At 36.0% G+C, this 17,007-nt stretch overlaps 2 protein-coding genes across 3 annotated transcripts; both read left to right on the top strand.

Annotated features, from left to right (window-relative positions):
- The first annotated feature begins 206 nt into the window (after positions 1-206).
- On the top strand, positions 207-15,787 carry LOC18445959 (MATE efflux family protein). 2 transcript variants are annotated; one of them, XM_020674527.2, is made up of 10 exons: positions 207-482; positions 990-1,078; positions 3,917-4,112; positions 6,562-6,907; positions 7,565-7,651; positions 7,746-7,802; positions 9,968-10,206; positions 10,317-10,435; positions 10,539-10,625; positions 11,957-15,787. In XM_020674527.2, the coding sequence occupies exons 3-10, from the start codon at positions 3,923-3,925 to the stop codon at positions 12,041-12,043; spliced, it is 1,212 nt and encodes a 403-aa protein (XP_020530186.2). In that variant the 5' UTR covers positions 207-482; positions 990-1,078; positions 3,917-3,922; the 3' UTR covers positions 12,044-15,787. The 2 variants fall into 2 exon arrangements, with proteins under 2 accessions (XP_020530186.2, XP_011627721.2); XM_011629419.3 differs by lacking the exon at positions 990-1,078.
- On the top strand, positions 13,235-15,787 carry EMB2758 (Tetratricopeptide repeat (TPR)-like superfamily protein). The gene has a single exon (XM_011629421.3). The coding sequence runs from the start codon at positions 13,235-13,237 to the stop codon at positions 15,662-15,664; it is 2,430 nt and encodes an 809-aa protein (XP_011627723.3). The 3' UTR covers positions 15,665-15,787.
- Positions 15,788-17,007: the final 1,220 nt, after the last annotated feature.

Below are 17,007 nucleotides of genomic sequence, written 5' to 3'. Positions count from 1 at the left end.
AGGTATAAATGTTTAGGCATTAAATCATTGGGAAGAATGTAAATGAAAATAAAGATACAACCTAATTGTTTTTGATGCCTTTCCCTGGCCATGTCAGGCCAAAACTAAAAAGGTCCATGCTGCCAAAGCGAATAAATCAAATCTACTTTTGAGAGACCAGACATATAACCCCTACAAATAAAACCCGCATGAAACACTTTTCCAGTATAGAAAACCCACTTTGAAGTTTGAAGTTCACAGAACAGAGAGAGTGAGAGAGAATGGAAAGTCCACTGTTGGTGGGGGAAGAGAGGGTCGTGAGAAAATCAGTGGAAGAGTCAAAGAGACTATGGAAGATAGCAGGGCCAATTATATTCACAAGCATATGCCAATTCTCTCTAGGAGCAGTCACCCAAACATTCTTGGGCCATGTTGGCACAACCGAGCTCGCCGTCTTCTCTATTGAAAACTCCGTTATAGCCGGCTTCTCATTTGGTGTCATGGTATGGTCTGGTTCTATAAGCTTGCAACCTTAAACAATCTACCCGTCCCTCTCAATTTTATCATAATATGTATGTAATTTTGGTGTAAAGAATTTTTAAGATTACCTGAAAATCTATTTTTATAATATGAAAATGTTGAAAATAGACGGTCTAGATAATGTGTTGCAAGATGTACTATTTTTGAATCTCAAAACATTTCTTTTTCATATTCATCCATCTCGACATCGAGATGATCGATTATAAGGTTTTTCAACATTATAACAACCTTTTCCGATAGATTTTTGAAGTGCTTCTTTACTTTACTTAATATGCGGCTATTGCTCGTCATTTCGTGCATTCCTTCAAACACTCAAGTTTAGTTTTATGTTTAAATTGCTTGCTGTTGAGTAGAATGCGTCATGTTGTAGGTTGCAATCTCCTCATGAACCCCGCTTGATGTTTCTTTTTGTATTCAGTCTTTTTTATTTTTATAAATTAAAAAAAGAATATGTTTAAATTTCTTATTAGGTAAAATGTACTTGTCACGTTGCGGATTCCAATCTCCTCGTGAAAGGAAGGTGGACTTAGGCTTGGACCCATGATATGTTCGACTCTGGGTCTGACTCTTTAAACTCTATTTTTGCCCTTGCAACCAACAAAATTGTATCAAGTTCTAGGGCTTTAGTTACTTAAGGTTCTATTTGTATGTACTTGTCATCGTTGGTAAGACTCTTTCGATAAGGTTAATCCCGATAACAAGTTATGTATTGTTTGGCTGTGTTCATTGTAAAGTTATGTGGGATAAAACTTATATGCAATTTTATATATAAGTCAATTTTTTTAAAAAATTTGCTTTTACTATATTCAGAGTAATTTTTTAATATCATATGTTCGTGGAAAAAACAAATTTAAAAGCAGATGGAAATCACTGAAAGGTTAAATATTTAAATAACATTATACATGATCCAAGATATATACTAAACAACTAATAATATAACATTGCTCATACCAAATTAATTTTAGATAAGATACTACATTTTAGATAAAATTAGTTGTCATCCAAGCAGGCAATTAGGCTTATTGGGGGTTTGAACGTGTGACCTATTGCACACAAGGTCCTCATTGCAAACTCTAGTGCTATAATATTTTTGTCCTTTTTGAAATAAAGAAACCGTTATTCAATAATATTACAGTTTTTCAAATACCAATTACAAAAAATACCAAGCCTTTTTTCTTATCTTATAAAGCTGTTTTGAAATAAAAAAACCTTTATTCAATAAAATTACAGTTTTTCAAATACCAATTGCAAAAAATACCAAGCCTTTTTTTTATTTTCCTATAAAGCCGTTTGGGTGTTAAAGTCTATTTTTCTCTCTGCGATTCTCTTCCTCAACAAGAAGGGGATTTACCTGTAGAGGAGGCGCAAGCTCATTGGAAAGAAATCTTTTTATAGGTAGACGAGGTGCAAGCTCAGTGGAAAACAATCTCTTTACAAAAAAAAATTTAAACAATCTTTTTACAAAAAAGAATTTATAGGTAGAGAATGATATCGAGAGAGAATAAATTTGGAATTGTTTTTTGAATTATTTTTGCAAGCTCCAGATGATCTCCACTGTTTTTGCAAAAACATGAGCTTTCCTAAAGGGGTTTGTTTTTGTAAAAACAAGATGTTTTCGAAAACAATTATTTTTGGAACAATATCCGGATGATCTTGGAAATCTTTTTGCAAGCTTTGAACTCCCACCATGAATGGCTTCATCGAAGCTCAAAACAACCTTTTTATAATGCTTCGATTGTAAAATTGTGAAGCTATCAGACTTCGATTCTTCTCAAGACTCTGCCCTTGAAACCCGTTCAGATATCAATACAAGATACCTGGAAACCCTAGCTTGTTTCTCCCAGTAATGTGGCAGGTCACAATGCAATATGTTTTACGGTGTTAAAGAGAGAAAGAGGAGCTCTCAAGACACTAGTTCTAGAGAGAGAAAGAGGAGCTCTCAAGACACTAGTTCTAGAGAGAAAAAGATGAGCTCTCTAGACACGGGTTCTAGATAGAGAAAGATGAGCTCTCGAGAGATTGGTTCTAGAGAGAGAAAGAGGAGCTCAAGAGAGAAAAAGAGGAGCTCTCTCACTATAAGTAGTTCAGAGAGAGAGTAGATTTCGGACTGAAGTAGTTTAAAGGGAGAGAGTAAATTTGGAGCTTATGAGGTTTCACGGTGTGGGTTGTTGAGTGACAAGGTGGGGTTTGCAAGGGGTGAGAGAGCAGTACTTTTATAAAATAAAATAAAAAATTCAAGTCTGACTTGAATTTTTTTTTATGGTAACTTTTGCTTTGATACTGCAGTATTTTTTATTTCAATCTAAAAATCTAGTAAAATCTTATGGTTGTCCAAACAGTTCAAATCTATTTCACAAGATTTTTGAATTGCAATCCAAAAATATTACAATTTTAAGTACATCTCAACTAGCACGTTAACATTTGTAATATTTTAACTTAAATAAAATGCTTGCAAGCCATAGGAATCGAACCACACATCTATTTAATGATAACATCAATTCCACAACATTTTAGTTTTGGAATAGTACACAATGAGACCATTTACTTTAGGTACAAGGAGGTCATAAGTATTTACAACCATCCGAAAAATCTGATAGCTTGGATCTATCACAAAGTTCGAAAAAATTTCTTTTGAACTTTGAACTTGGCTAATGAAATAAATGCATCCACCCAATTTCACATCCAATGGTCAAGATTAATTATGACCACCTTGTACCAAAGGTAAATGATCTCATTATATACTTTTCCTTTAGTTTTCATATTTTTTGATTATTTTGAAAATATTGTTTCAACTAACTGGGTATTATAAACAAGGGAATGTATACTATAAGCCCATTGATTATCGAAACCATATGGTGAAAGGGTCCATCATCATCACATCAATAGGTTCGACGATGATGGTGAGAGAACAAGTCTATCTAAACATAAAATCTATTATTCGCTATGTACACCCAACTCCCAATCCATCAGCATCCAACCCATTAATTTGATGGTGATCACCTATATGTTTTTTTATTACCATGATCATGGGTGTTATAAGGATAGACTCAAAATTAGTTTATTATTTTAGTTTAGTTTAGTTTTGTTTTTCTTTAGTTGGCTAGGAAGTGCTCCGAGACATTATCAGGGAAAGTTTCTCACTCCACCACCCTCCAACCCATTGATTGGATGGTGATGACGAGCCTTTATGACCATATTATATCATGTTCATGTGGATCAGAGTATGCTTTCCGTAAAGGTTGTAGCTGGTGATTCGCTGCCATTGTAATCATTGTCTTTTTCTATGATCCATAAAATTCATGATCTTGCTAAAAAAATAAAAGAAAATTATTTGTAGTTTTAGTTCATGAATTGTTTTTTTATTTTTATTTCTTATTTTTTAATTCATTTTTTGCAGTTGGGTATGGGAAGTGCTCTAGAGACATTGTCAGGGCAAGCGTTTGGAGCAGGGAGACCACGAATGCTTGGAGTATACATGCAACGATCATGGATTATACTTCTAGGGACTAGCATACTCCTCACTTTCATCTATATCTTCTCTCCTCCAATACTTAGACTTTTCGGACAATCTAATGAGATATCAGAATTAACAGGCAAGTTTTGGTCACCCCATTCTCAAATATGCCCCTCTCCTGAACAGGGGCAATATGGTCATTTTAAAAAAAACAAACAAACCAACATTCAAACAGAGGAGAGCTTGAAAAAGGCCAAAAAAATGAGAGAAAGAAGTGTGCGCATTTAAGGGACTCACTTCTACAGTAGCATTCCCTAGTGCACTAAACATTCATCTACAAGATGGATGTTGAAAACCGGTCATCCCATCTAAGTTTCAGATAGACGGTGTTAGAACTACATCAATTTTTTTTTTTTTTTTTTTTAAAGAACTCATACTCATCGTGTTTGAGAATTGAGATTTTTATTCCCTAAAGTTTTGAATCCAAAATCTCTCTCTAAAATAGATTTTGGAGAGAGACCGCATTTAAATAGATGAGTCGCCGGCCTCATAGAAACCTTGTCTAAAAGGTAAATGAAAAAGAATTGCAAACATGAGAAAATATTTTTAAAAATTGAAAAATATATATATAATATGAAATAAAAAAGTTGACGTTATTGGCTTGTAAAACAACGAAAAGTACGAAGAAAATAAAGATAAAAAAGAGAATAAATCATAAACTCTAAAAAACTTAAAGCAAAATATCAAATAAAGTACAAATCATTATAATTGAAATAACAAAAATAAATAAATTTATGGCTTTAAATTGAAAAAAGAGGAATGTACATGAAATTCGAGGCCAATTTCCTGATCTTTGTGCTATTTACGAATTGAGACTTGAAATCCTTGCTAAACCTTCCTCATGCAACCCCAATAGAAACTCCCCAAAATAGTTTTCGTTTCCAAATTTTTAAAATTAATGGAAATTTTGAATTTAGAATCTATAAACCACCCCTTTTTTTTTTGTTTTTGTAAAAGAACTAGCCTATGGTTAGACTTAGATCACGAATGCAAAGATACACCCAGGGTTTAATATTTCGTCAAATATAGACCAGATTTGAAGAAAGCGAAGTTTTTCAAAAGGGTACCGACGCTCTAAACAATCGTACCTTCAAATAGTATTGAAAAATGTGGTTTCAATATTGGAAATCTTTGTAATAGCCTTAAAATATATCTTCATCTTTAATTATAAAATTTAAAGCTTCAAAACTAATGTAGATTGAGTAGTTCTATAAAAATTTGAAAATATTGAAAATTGACGGTCCAAAAATGCATTTCAAGATGCACTATTTCAAAAACTCGAAATCTTTTTATTTTTCATGTCAATGCATCTTGATGTCCAGATTATCAATTTCAGGATATTTGGGCATCAAAACAACCTCTTCTAGTGAAATTTTTGAGGTGGGCTTTAATTTGACTGTTTAAAGCATCGGCACTATATAAACTTTTTCCTTTTCAAAATTGAGGTTGAAAAAAATAAAAAACCACTTCTTAGATCTACTTGCAAGAAAACAAATTGTTTTTATCAAATCCAATGCTTCGAGTTACGGAAATCCAATTATTTTCTGGCATAATCAAGGTCTGAAACTTTAAAAAAAGTAGGGACATTTTAATAATTTATTACACCTAAAAGGCCCAACTAAATAACAGGAATAAGTTTGCTTGTTTAGGATAGATCAAATTACTAAAATGCTCTTACTTGTTGAGGATTTCTAGCCATAAATAAAAAAAATTTGAATATTTTAAAAATATGTTTTGAGGAGATACTTGAGTAAAATGAAAATTAAAGTAACGTTAATTTGAATCATTTGACATAATGATATTGTAAAGGGTTTTGACCTGTTGATATTTTCCAAAACAGAAATGTACATAGAGGAGAGCGAGGTAAATATTTTCTGGAACGTATTTCTAAAGTAAATTGATTTAACAGGAAAATGAGTTCTTAGGAAAGCATTTCCCTTATTTTCTAACCCACTTGGGATTCCTAGGAGAATTCATTTCTTTTTGTAGGAAACATATCTGGGAAACTATATTTTCGATCCTAGGAAGTAGCAATTTTCAACTGTTCATTAACATTTTTCATCGATTAGAGATTGATATTTGTTCGATTAGAGATTGATATTTGTTCTACGAAGCAAATTTTTTCAAAAATAATAATTCAGATGATACCTTCTTTGATAGACTCTCTTTCCCCCGCCTCCCAATCTATTGAAAGAACCTGAACTATGAACTCAAGAGCCTAATTTAGACTATTTACTTTTAGTACAAAAAGATCACATTTACTCTTGTCCATCGGATTTAAAATTGGTAGAGGTAAATGTGTGATTGACTAGATTCAAAATCCAAATATATTTTTTGAACTTCATGACGCACCTCAAGTCATATCCAATTTGATATCTAATAGCTAGAAGTGATTGTAAACTCCTTATAATAATGATAAAAGGTCTCATAGATCACTGTCCCCAATAAAAAATGCAATACAAAAAAATGACAAAAAATGTCATTTGGCACTGTAACCAATTATAATTTAATTTTCCCATAATTTGCAGGCAAATTCGCTTTATGGATGCTTCCTCAGTTGTATGCTTATGCAGTCTATTTCCCAATACAAAAGTTTCTTCAATCTCAAAGGAAGGTCATGGTCATGGCTGTTATGGCAGGGAGTGTGCTTGTGTTTCATGTGTTTCTTAGCTGGTTGCTTATATTAAAGCTGAAATGGAGTTTAGCTGGAGGAGCAATCAGTCTAAATCTAGCATGGTGGATTCATGTTTTAGGCCAATTCAGCTACATAGTTGCAGGCTATTGCCCTGGTTCTTGGACTGGATTTTCATGGCTAGCCTTTCGAGATCTTTTTGGGTTTTTCAAATTGTCCTTAGCTTCTGGTGTTATGTTATGGTGAGCAATTTTATGGAGTTGTTCCTTTTTCTTCTTTTTTGTGTTTTTTTCTCATTAAAGGTTAACTTGGGATCTTGGTAGGAAATGAAACTCTGGATGTTATGATGTATAAATCTGCCACCTTGACGACCCAGGCCTAGAGGCCATTCCTAGGAAGCCATGGGCTGGGTAGTTGGGCCCGACCTGGTCGGCCCAGCTCTAGAAAACTACGGCTTCAGCCATAAAATGTGGCCCAATGGCCAATCGGGGCGGGTCTGGCCATAGCCACGAGATGACTATCCCGGGCCGGGCCATAGCCAGACCCTCTTTTTCTTTACATTCACTTGATTTATTTTCTTTTTTATTTTCCCGGCCTCTTTGGCCTTGTCAGGATCAGATGGGCCCGCTCCATAGGGACTAGGGCAGGGCTAGGGCCAAGGCCGTCCCGGCCCATTCCCAACCCTCAAGCAGCATTTTGTAGCCTAAGCCACCTAGCCAATGCCAGCTTAATGTTCCTTATTTTGCTTGCATGAATTGTATACTATGCACCTAACATAAATAAGAATATGAGAGAGAGAGATTTTTTCAAAATCAAAATAAATTTTTTTACTAATGTCTAATTCAATTTATTTACTTATTTATTTTGGGTCTTGATTAACTTCTTGTATGAATGTTTAGTTTGGAATTCTGGTACATGATGATACTCGTTGTCTTGGTTGGCCACCTTTCGAACCCTGAGATAGAAGTCGATGCCATGTCTGTCTGGTAAAAACTCGCCACTCCTTTTTTCTTACTGATATTGTGATTATATCTTTAGAGATTTATTATCTCCACTGACTTTCTTTAATTGTTTTGGCAGCATGAACATTGTTGGATGGCATATGATGATTTCACTTGGATTCAATGCAGCTATAGGGTAACCCACTCGAAACTAGGCCAATAAACGGGTTGGGATCCTGGTCGGGTTGGATGTGAACCGATAGGGTTTGAGCCTGACCCGGATTGGAGAAATATATATATATATATATATATATATATATATATGAGAGCCATTTCGTGCAACGGTTCTATAGCAATATAATGAAAAAGCATTCGGAAACTATATTAGGACCAATTGTTCGGCCCCAGTTATTAAAGGGAGTCACTACTGTACGCCCATATGCATTTTGTGGTCGATTTGACGCTCACGGATGTCCAATAGTGTTTGAATTTTAATTTTTTCCTACAAATCCAAATCATTTGAAATTTTAGACGTGTGTTCTTCTCATTAAAACTCACCTAATAAAAATATAAACAAAAATAATTGGCGAAAAGAAATTAACCAAAATACCCCACGAAACGTTTTTGAGGTATTTTGGTCAATTTCTTTCATGTAAAAATTTATTTTGATATTTTTTTAGTAGATTTACCTATTTTTAAATAACACACGTCTAAAATTTCAAATGATTTGGAATTGTAGAAAAAAAAAATTTAAAATTCAAACACTATCGGACATCTGTGATCGTCAGATTGGCGCAGATTCAATCTGGGTGGTGGGCATTTACTGTAGCAGTACGCACCTGAGCGCTCAACATCTTTTCCCATTATTAAATGTACACTTTTTTCATTCCAATGAAAAATCATAAAGAAGAAAAAATTGAAAATACACCTACACTCAAAAGTGTTTATTTAGCTCAATTTAAGTGAGACGCTTAGATCTAGGTTTTAGAAGGATTCTCACCCTTTCTAAATTTCTTAGATGGCTATATTATCATTAGATGAACAATATTAAAAGAAAAAAATAATTTTGGATTTTTAAAAGTGTTGATCATGGAAATCATGAAATGGATGGTCCAGATTCATTGTTGAAGGATACTCATTTTGAGAATATCTAGGGTGCAAATTGAATTTTTTTTTTTTTACATTTATTATTAAGATGAAGATAGGGTGTGTTCAAGTTTTGAGGTCATACAAATACCACAAACATGATTTTCTAAAGGAAAAAGTTTATATAAGGTTGTAACCTTAAAATGTAGAAATATAGATGCACCTCAGAACTCTATTGGAGAAGGTTGTTTTAATATTGAAAACCCTTCTAGTTGATCATCTCGACATGGAAATGTATGAATACGACAAAAAAATATATTTTGAGTACCAAAAATAGTGCATCTTACAACACATTATCTAAACCATCCATTTTTAAGATTTTCATATGTTTACGGATCTACTTGATTTTAACCATTATTGGAATTTAAAATTTTATAATTAGATATAAAAATAGATTTTCAGATAATCCTAATAATTTCTTACACCAAAATTAGTTGTTATGACAAAATTTGGAGGTACACCTTAATTGGATTGTTTAAGGTTGCATCCTTATAGAAACCACACCCTACATATATGGGAGATTGATTTTATGCAATAATTTTATACTAATATCTTGAAATACACTTTCAAAAATTATGCTAGGGGCATCGGTATGAGCCTATTTTTCTAAAGTACACTATAATGAACCACTTTAAAAAAAAAAAAAAATTTCAGAAATGCATCCTGGGACAATTAGATCTATGCCTTATCGGGAATTTTCTTTTTATTCCAGACTTTACAGATGGTAAATTCATCAGTAGATGGACAATTTCTTAAAAGCATCAATCGCAATTTCTACCCAATAGATGGTTTGGAATCATGGTTTAAAAGGATTAATTCGACCTTTAGAGTGCAAATTCAATTTCTATCTTTTTGGCATTGATTGTCGGGATGAAAATAGTGTTTATAGAAAATTCGAAGTCATACAAATGCCACATAATTGATTTTTTTTTAAAAGGACGATTATTCCATTATATTATTAATAAAAAAATGAAATGAAATGATTTCAAAAGTTAATACAAAAGAAATCTCACAATAACACTCAGTCTCCTGATTATCTGACTGATAATTCCGCTTTCAACTTACATTCTTAATTGGTAATTAAGTTATTTCATTGACTGAAAGATAATCACAAAAAGTATATACCAATTTGGATATAGAACAAGTCATCCTTAATATTCACATTTGGTAATTCTCTAATATTGAACTGATATTTTGGTGTTTATTGTGTCCTAGAGTGAGAGTATCGAATGAGCTCGGGGCCGGAAATTACAGAAAGGCTAAACTTGCGGTTTATGTGGTCTCTGTGACCTCAATTGCAGTAGGCATTGTATGTATGGCTGTGATCTTAATAACCAGAAATGAATTTCCTTCACTTTTCACTAATAGCTCAGCAGTAAAGAAGGAAGCCACAAAGATTTCAGGCTTATTGGCATCCACACTGATCTTAAACAGCTTGCAACCAGTTCTAGCAGGTTCCTAAAAGTCCACTTCTCATTTCTCTCTTTCTCAAATGAAGTAGAGATAGTTTGCCTTATTTTCAGCAGTTTTTTATGCATTGATGAGTGTTTTAATCATTGGACAGGGGTTGCCATTGGAGCTGGTTGGCAAGCTTTGATTGCTTATATCAATGTGGGGTGCTATTATATTGTTGGGCTGCCTCTTGGCTGCATCTTGGGCTATAAATTCAATCTTGGGTTGCTGGTATAGCAGTCAAAATATAGTGATTATGAGTTTTTCCTCCATTTCTTTCTGATATTACAAGATATTAAGTATGTTCATGTCATAACTTTGGGTTCTCTGTTAGGGTCTCTGGGGAGGGCTGATTGGTGGGACAATCTTGCAGACCATAATCTTGGCAATATTGACAGCATGCACTGACTGGAAGAAAGAGGTGATGCATTAATTTCTTAATCCTAATGTTCTCTCTATCTTAGTGGAGTATATGGGTCGGGTCGGGTCGGGCTCGAGTCAACCTTGTCCCGGCTGTGTAATCAGGTCCTGTTGGTTGGAGTTCACTGAACCTACCCAATGAGGTCTAGGATGGACATGGACCCACGTCAAATAGACCTGAGCCCGACCAACCAGATCCAATATCCAGGTCCACATATGGATCCAGATTAGGTCGACCTCGTCAAGTCAACCGGACCATTCTCTCTCTCTCATAGTGAATCTATATTAAGTTGCTTTCAGTTTTCATTAAGGAAAATAGAAAAGAGGATAGACCAGTGTAGGAAAAATCGAACTGGTACAGTTAACTGGACATGGCATGGAAGCGGTTCAACCGGCCTAATCGGTAAATCGGCTAGTTCAACCATTATAACAAGGCAAGTCCCGGGCGGTTAAAAAGGTGTTAAAAAAATACACAAAAAAAAATGTAATAGATTATGAATAGTATATTTAAAGGATCATTAAACAATGTACATCCAAATAAAGTTGAAAATTAATGAAAAAAAATAAAAATGTTAAATAATTGATTTGTACCCAAAGGTATTTTTTAAAAAAATTTAAAAAAACAGAGAAAATATAAAAATAAATATTAATGACCACAACAATTTCCATTTTTTTCCATAGTGATCAAAAACATTAAAAAATACATTACAAACAAAATCTCTTATTTTTTGGGATTTTATGTAATTTTTTAAAAAATACCCAGTCAGTCACCAAAACCAGCCAAAACAATGGCCGGTTCCGATCTAACCGGGTGGTTACCGGTTAGAACAGATGATTTTTCCAATAATGTGGAGACAATCTATATATTGATTGATTTTCCTGAAAATATTGAAATATATTATGTGGAAGTTTAAATACCGCTAAAATACCTTTGGAAGTTGGTATGAAGTAACCCATACTAGGTCAGTTTTCTACTAAGATTTCTGAAAACAAATAAGCAAATCTTATATAACATAAGATATGCTAGAATTTGCCCCATAATAAAAGGGGTTCACTACTGTTTCATGTGAACTTGGGTAGGCTGAACTATAGAATCATTTATAATATGGAATAGATTAGGTGGATGGTTTACTGTCATAGAGTTCCAAACAACATGCAAGGAATATCTCATGTTTTAGCAAACAGCAAAATTACCCAATTTCTTTAGATCATGAACCCAGATCAAGAATTAAGTATTTTGATTGTCACAGACATACAAACTGTTTAATTGTCTCCCTCGAGGTGCAAAGGATCGGATTTGCAGTAATTTTAGTAAACTTTGGATATATGCAGGCTTCTGTTGCGGAAAACCGAATTAAGAAATGGGGTGGTTCTGTAGGAAATGAAGATGATGAACATTCGCAGGGAACGCCTTCGTGATTTTTTATTTTTTTATTTTTTGGTGAATTCTTCTTAGTGTTCTTCCTGATTAATAAAAAAAAAAAAAAAAAAAAATTACATAGAGCCGAGACTCTAAACAATCAAATTAGAACTCACCTCAAAAAAATTCAATAGAAAAGGTTGTTATGATGCGTCAATATTCTCAAATTGATCATCTCGACATCAAGATGCAATTTCAATAGAAAACGTTGTTTTGATGCCCAAATATTCTCAAATTGATCATCTCGACATCAAGATGCATGGACATGAGAAAGAAATGGATTTCAAGTTTTGAAAATAGTGCATCTTCTAATGCATTTTTTTATTGTCAAATTTCAATATTTCCAAGTTTTCATAGATATGCTCGATCTACAACATTTTTTGAAGTTTTAAATTTTATAATTAGAATAAAAATATATTTTAAGGCTATCACAAAGATTTTCAGTATTGAAACTACATTTCTCGACATTATTTAAAGGTGTGCTCTACTTTGATTGTTTAGAACTTTGGCTCTTCACAAACTGCACCCTAAAAAAAATAACAAAATGAATTGAAAATGATGCCATGTTAAACCTACGTGATCAAAGGGCCCAATGCATGTGGTTGTGGATTTAGATGGTTGCTCGGCTTTGGGAGATTCTAGAGAGTTGTTCGGTGATACAAACACGTCGATGTATTTCAGAGAGTTGTTCAGTAATACAAACACCAAACAGCAAGGAACTACAACTCTTATCATAATTACACCGCTTAACAAAAAAGCTAGTTGTCCAATAATACGAGCCCTCATTTCATTTGAAATAAAGCTAGTTGTTCAATAATACGAGCACTTCCTTACATTTGAAATTAGAATTAGATATGTTGTCCGGTGTTGCGATTGCCAGATAGAAAGGCAACTAAGGAAAAAAAAATTAAGCCGTCTTGGTGGTACTCATAATTTACAGCAACAACCACAAGTTTCTTGACATAATTTGCTCATATTATTAAAAGTTTAACCCATTATTCCCTGCATACTTATAAATTGCTCATATTATTAAAAGTTTAACCCATTATTCCCTGCATACTTATAAATCATATGGATTAATCTAGAATAAGGCTTACAACATAAAAAATTTATCTACGATAAGTTTATTAGTACTGCATGAGATAAAGAATAGGGGTTTTACTAGCTCCAAAACTTCCAATGAGGCTTTTATGGTTGCGGTGAAGCACCATGCCTCGTGCTCTCTCTCTCTACTCACCTCCCATGCACCACCGCCACCACGACCATCACATGGCGCCCCCACCACCGCGAGAGCCATGGATCTCTTTGGTGCATGCAGCACCACCCACCATGCACGCCAGCTCCACGCTTTCCTTCTTGTCTCCGGCCGCTCCCGCAGCCCCATCGTCGCCACCAAACTCATCAGCCTCTACGCCTTCCTCGGAAACCTCCCCCTCTCTCTCCTCTCCTTCCGCTCCCTCCCGGACAAGAACGTCTTCACCTACAACTCCGCCATCTCTGCTTGTGTCCGCCTCAATTCCCCCCTCGATGCCCTCCGCATATTCTCCCGCCTCGCTCCGCCATCACCCGACCGCTTCACTTTCCCCGCGGTCCTCAAGGCCTGTGCTGCATTGCTCGACCTCCGTCATGGCAGTGCCTTGCACTCCTGGGCTTTCAAGGCGGGCTGCAAGGTAGATGTATTCGTGGCCTCCTCGCTTGTGCACATGTATGCAAAGTGCAGGGCACTCGATGATGCACGCCAAGCGTTTGATGAGATGCCTGTGAGGGATATTGGTGCTTGGAATGCGATGATTTCTGCGTATTGCCAGAATGGGCAGGCAGCAGAGGCTGTCGGACTGTTTGAGGAGATGAGGGCAGCAGCATTGTCCAGTGGGCTGCACTTGGATTCAGTTACGGTCGCCTCTGTGCTCCCTGCATTCCCCCCGATAGGTGATGTTATGAGGGGCAGATTGGTGCATGGGTGCAGCGAGAAGTGCGGCCTGGTGGGAGACATATACGTCTCTAACGCTCTGATTGACATGTATGCGAAATGTGGGTTTCTTGCTGATGCCCAACAAGTATTTGATGAGATGGAACAGAGAGATGTGGTTTCTTGGAATGCTTTGATATCGGCCTATGAGCAAGAGGGTGACCCGCTCTCCACCCTTGATTTGTATGCTGAGATGAAATGTGATGGATTCTCGCCTGACGAACTGACCATCGTAAGTCTGGCTTCAGCATGCGTGCTGATTGGGGATTGCTTAAGGGGTCGGTCGGTTCATGGTTACATCATGAGGCATAGGTTTGAGCGAGAGGACGTGTTTGTTGGCAATGCGATTGTGGATATGTATGCGAAGGCTGGAAGGACTGAAGACGCGAGAAAAGCTTTCGAGGAGATGCCTCGTAGAGACGTAGTATCGTGGAATACAATGATCACCGGATATGCGCAGAATGGGCTGGCCGAGGAGTCTATCGAATTGTACAATCGAATGTTACAATGCAGTGGCTTTCCACCAGACCAGGGTACACTGGTGAGTGTTCTTCCTGCGTGCTCCCATGTTGGGGCATTCCAACAAGGGCTACGAATCCATGGACTCGCAGTTAGAATGGGCTTGGAGTCTGACCTTTTTGTGGGCACCTGCCTCATTGATATGTATGCGAAATGTGGGAGATTGAATGAGGCGTCATGTCTATTTGAGCATGTTCCAAAGAAGAGCTCGGTCCCATGGAACGCCATCATCTCTGGACATGGGGTTCATGGCCATGGCCACAAAACCCTCAAACTGTTTGAAGAGATGCAAAAAGAAGGCGTGAAACCAGACCATGTCACATTTGTCTCCGTGCTCTCAGCTTGTAGCCATGCCGGACTGGTCGATCAAGGCCAACGTTGCTTTGATAAGTTGCTACATGACCATAATGTTGCCCCCACATGCAAACACTATGCATGTATGGTGGATCTTCTAGGCCGGGCAGGGCGGCTCGAGGCCGCCCATGACCTCATAAATAGCATGCCGATGAGGCCCGATGCCAGTGTCTGGGGTGCTCTCCTTGGGGCTTGTAGAATTCATGGGGACCTCAAATTGGCAGGGCATGTTTCAAAAAAACTGTTTAAACTAGACCCGCAAAATGTCGGCTACTATGTTTTAATGTCAAATATCTATGCCACTGCCTCTAAATGGGAGGGGGTGGCGAAGGTGAGGTCTCTAGCAATGGAGCAAGGACTGAAGAAAACCCCCGGTTGGAGCTCAATCGAGGTGAGTAGCCATGTCCATGTTTTCTTCACTGGAAGTAGATCTCACCCTCGATTCGAAGAGATATATGACAAGCTCGAATCATTGCTGGGACGGATCAAGAGCATCGGTTATGTCCCGGATTTCAGCTATGTATTGCAGGATGTCGAGGAAGATGAGAAGGAGAACATTCTCAATAGCCACAATGAAAGGTTGGCAATCGCATTCGGGATCATCAGCACAGCCCATGGAATGCAGATTCAAATTTTTAAGAACTTGCGTGTGTGTGGAGATTGCCACAATGCCACCAAGTTCATTTCGAAGGTGGAAGAGAGGGAGATCGTCGTGAGGGATGCAAATCGCTTCCATCGTTTCAGAGATGGGATCTGCTCTTGTGGGGATTACTGGTGATTCTGAAAATTTTTGGCAGAATACCCTCTTCTCATTAAGTCACCAAACGTTTCATCAGCTGGTGATCATGAAACAATTCAAACATTTATTTGGGAAAAGAAAATAAAGGGACTTTTTATGCAACACTCAAGAGTTTATATATATATATATATAATGATCCTATGAGACCCTTCCCACACCCATGTGTGTATGACCTCAAAGGATCACCATTAAATGTGTTACGGATCTTTAGAAAAGTTATCACATTGGTGTGGGACTTGATTTTTCTAGAGATCTGTGCCAAATTTAATGGTGATCTTTGGGGTCCTACATACATGGGTGTGGGAGGGTCTCACAAGGTCATTTCCCTATATATATATATATATATATATATATATGAGAAATGATCCTATAGGACTCTCTTCCACTCACGAATGTAGGATCCCCAAAGGATCACAATTAAAGTTGGTACAAATATCTAGCAAAGTCAAGTCTCACACTCATGTCATAATTTTACTAGAGATTTGTTTACTATATATATATATATATATATATATCATTTTGGGTAATTTTATAGGGATATTAGGCTTTGCCTTGTCTTTCCAAAAGGAAAAACAATAATAAAAATAGAAAGATCTTAAGATGTGTGTCATCGTCATAATAGTTGGATAAATATGCAAAGAGATCGTTTACTTTCGTCACAATTACTTTTGTCCTTCAGATTTCAAATCGGGTGATTGTATACAATCATATAATAAAAATAAAAATCCTATAATAATTTTATAATAAAAATAAAATCTCGAACTTCGTGACACACCCTAAGAAAGATCAATAGTCTTGTAATATACAATCCTATAATAGTTTTAACCCTCTAAGAAAGATCAATAGTCTTATAATATACAATCCTATAATAGTTTTTCATATCAATGGCTTTTTTCACCACTATTGAGAAATAGGGTCGGAGCTTATCTTAACAAATGCTAACCAAGGCCTGTGAAAACTACAAATCCTCGTTTTCAAATGTCACTAGAATTGTTGTTCGGTGTCGAAAAGCCTTCAAATTTAGCATATCAACTTTGATTATTATGGATGTGAAAAACAACGAGTTCAAACCCGAAAAAAATGTCTATATTACAAATTAGGTAAATCGCCAATTTTCAAGTGTCCATGGATCTAGAAGATCTATATCGCTTTTTAAGCTATAATTGGTGGTAGAAATTGATTTTAGAGCCATTATAACAGTTTTCCTTCCATGCCTAAAGTGTTTTCTTGAGGAGGTTTTGAGGTGATGTTTTACTTCTTTTTTTTCATATGGCTTAGGCTTTATACAAACCGCATCCAAGGTTACTAGCCAAATGAGAAGC

The sequence above is a fragment of the Amborella trichopoda genome, chromosome 13 (assembly GCF_054954075.1).
Source record: "Amborella trichopoda isolate Santa Cruz 75 chromosome 13, AtrichopodaSantaCruz75HAP2 v2.0, whole genome shotgun sequence".
Lineage (NCBI taxonomy): Eukaryota > Viridiplantae > Streptophyta > Magnoliopsida > Amborellales > Amborellaceae > Amborella > Amborella trichopoda.
This window is presented reverse-complemented; position numbering and strand designations above follow the sequence as displayed.

What these genes read in the sequence shown, in the direction of transcription:
- EMB2758 (XM_011629421.3), top strand. Translation starts at nt 13,235, where the DNA reads ATGGTTGCGGTGAAGCACCATGCCTCGTGCTCTCTCTCTCTACTCACC.
- LOC18445959 (XM_011629419.3), top strand. Translation starts at nt 261, where the DNA reads ATGGAAAGTCCACTGTTGGTGGGGGAAGAGAGGGTCGTGAGAAAATCA. An exon ending in GGATTCAATGCAGCTATAGG is followed by an intron (nt 7,803 to 9,967) that starts GTAACCCACTCG and finishes ATTGTGTCCTAG; the next exon opens with AGTGAGAGTATCGAATGAGC. An exon ending in GCACTGACTGGAAGAAAGAG is followed by an intron (nt 10,626 to 11,956) that starts GTGATGCATTAA and finishes GGATATATGCAG; the next exon opens with GCTTCTGTTGCGGAAAACCG.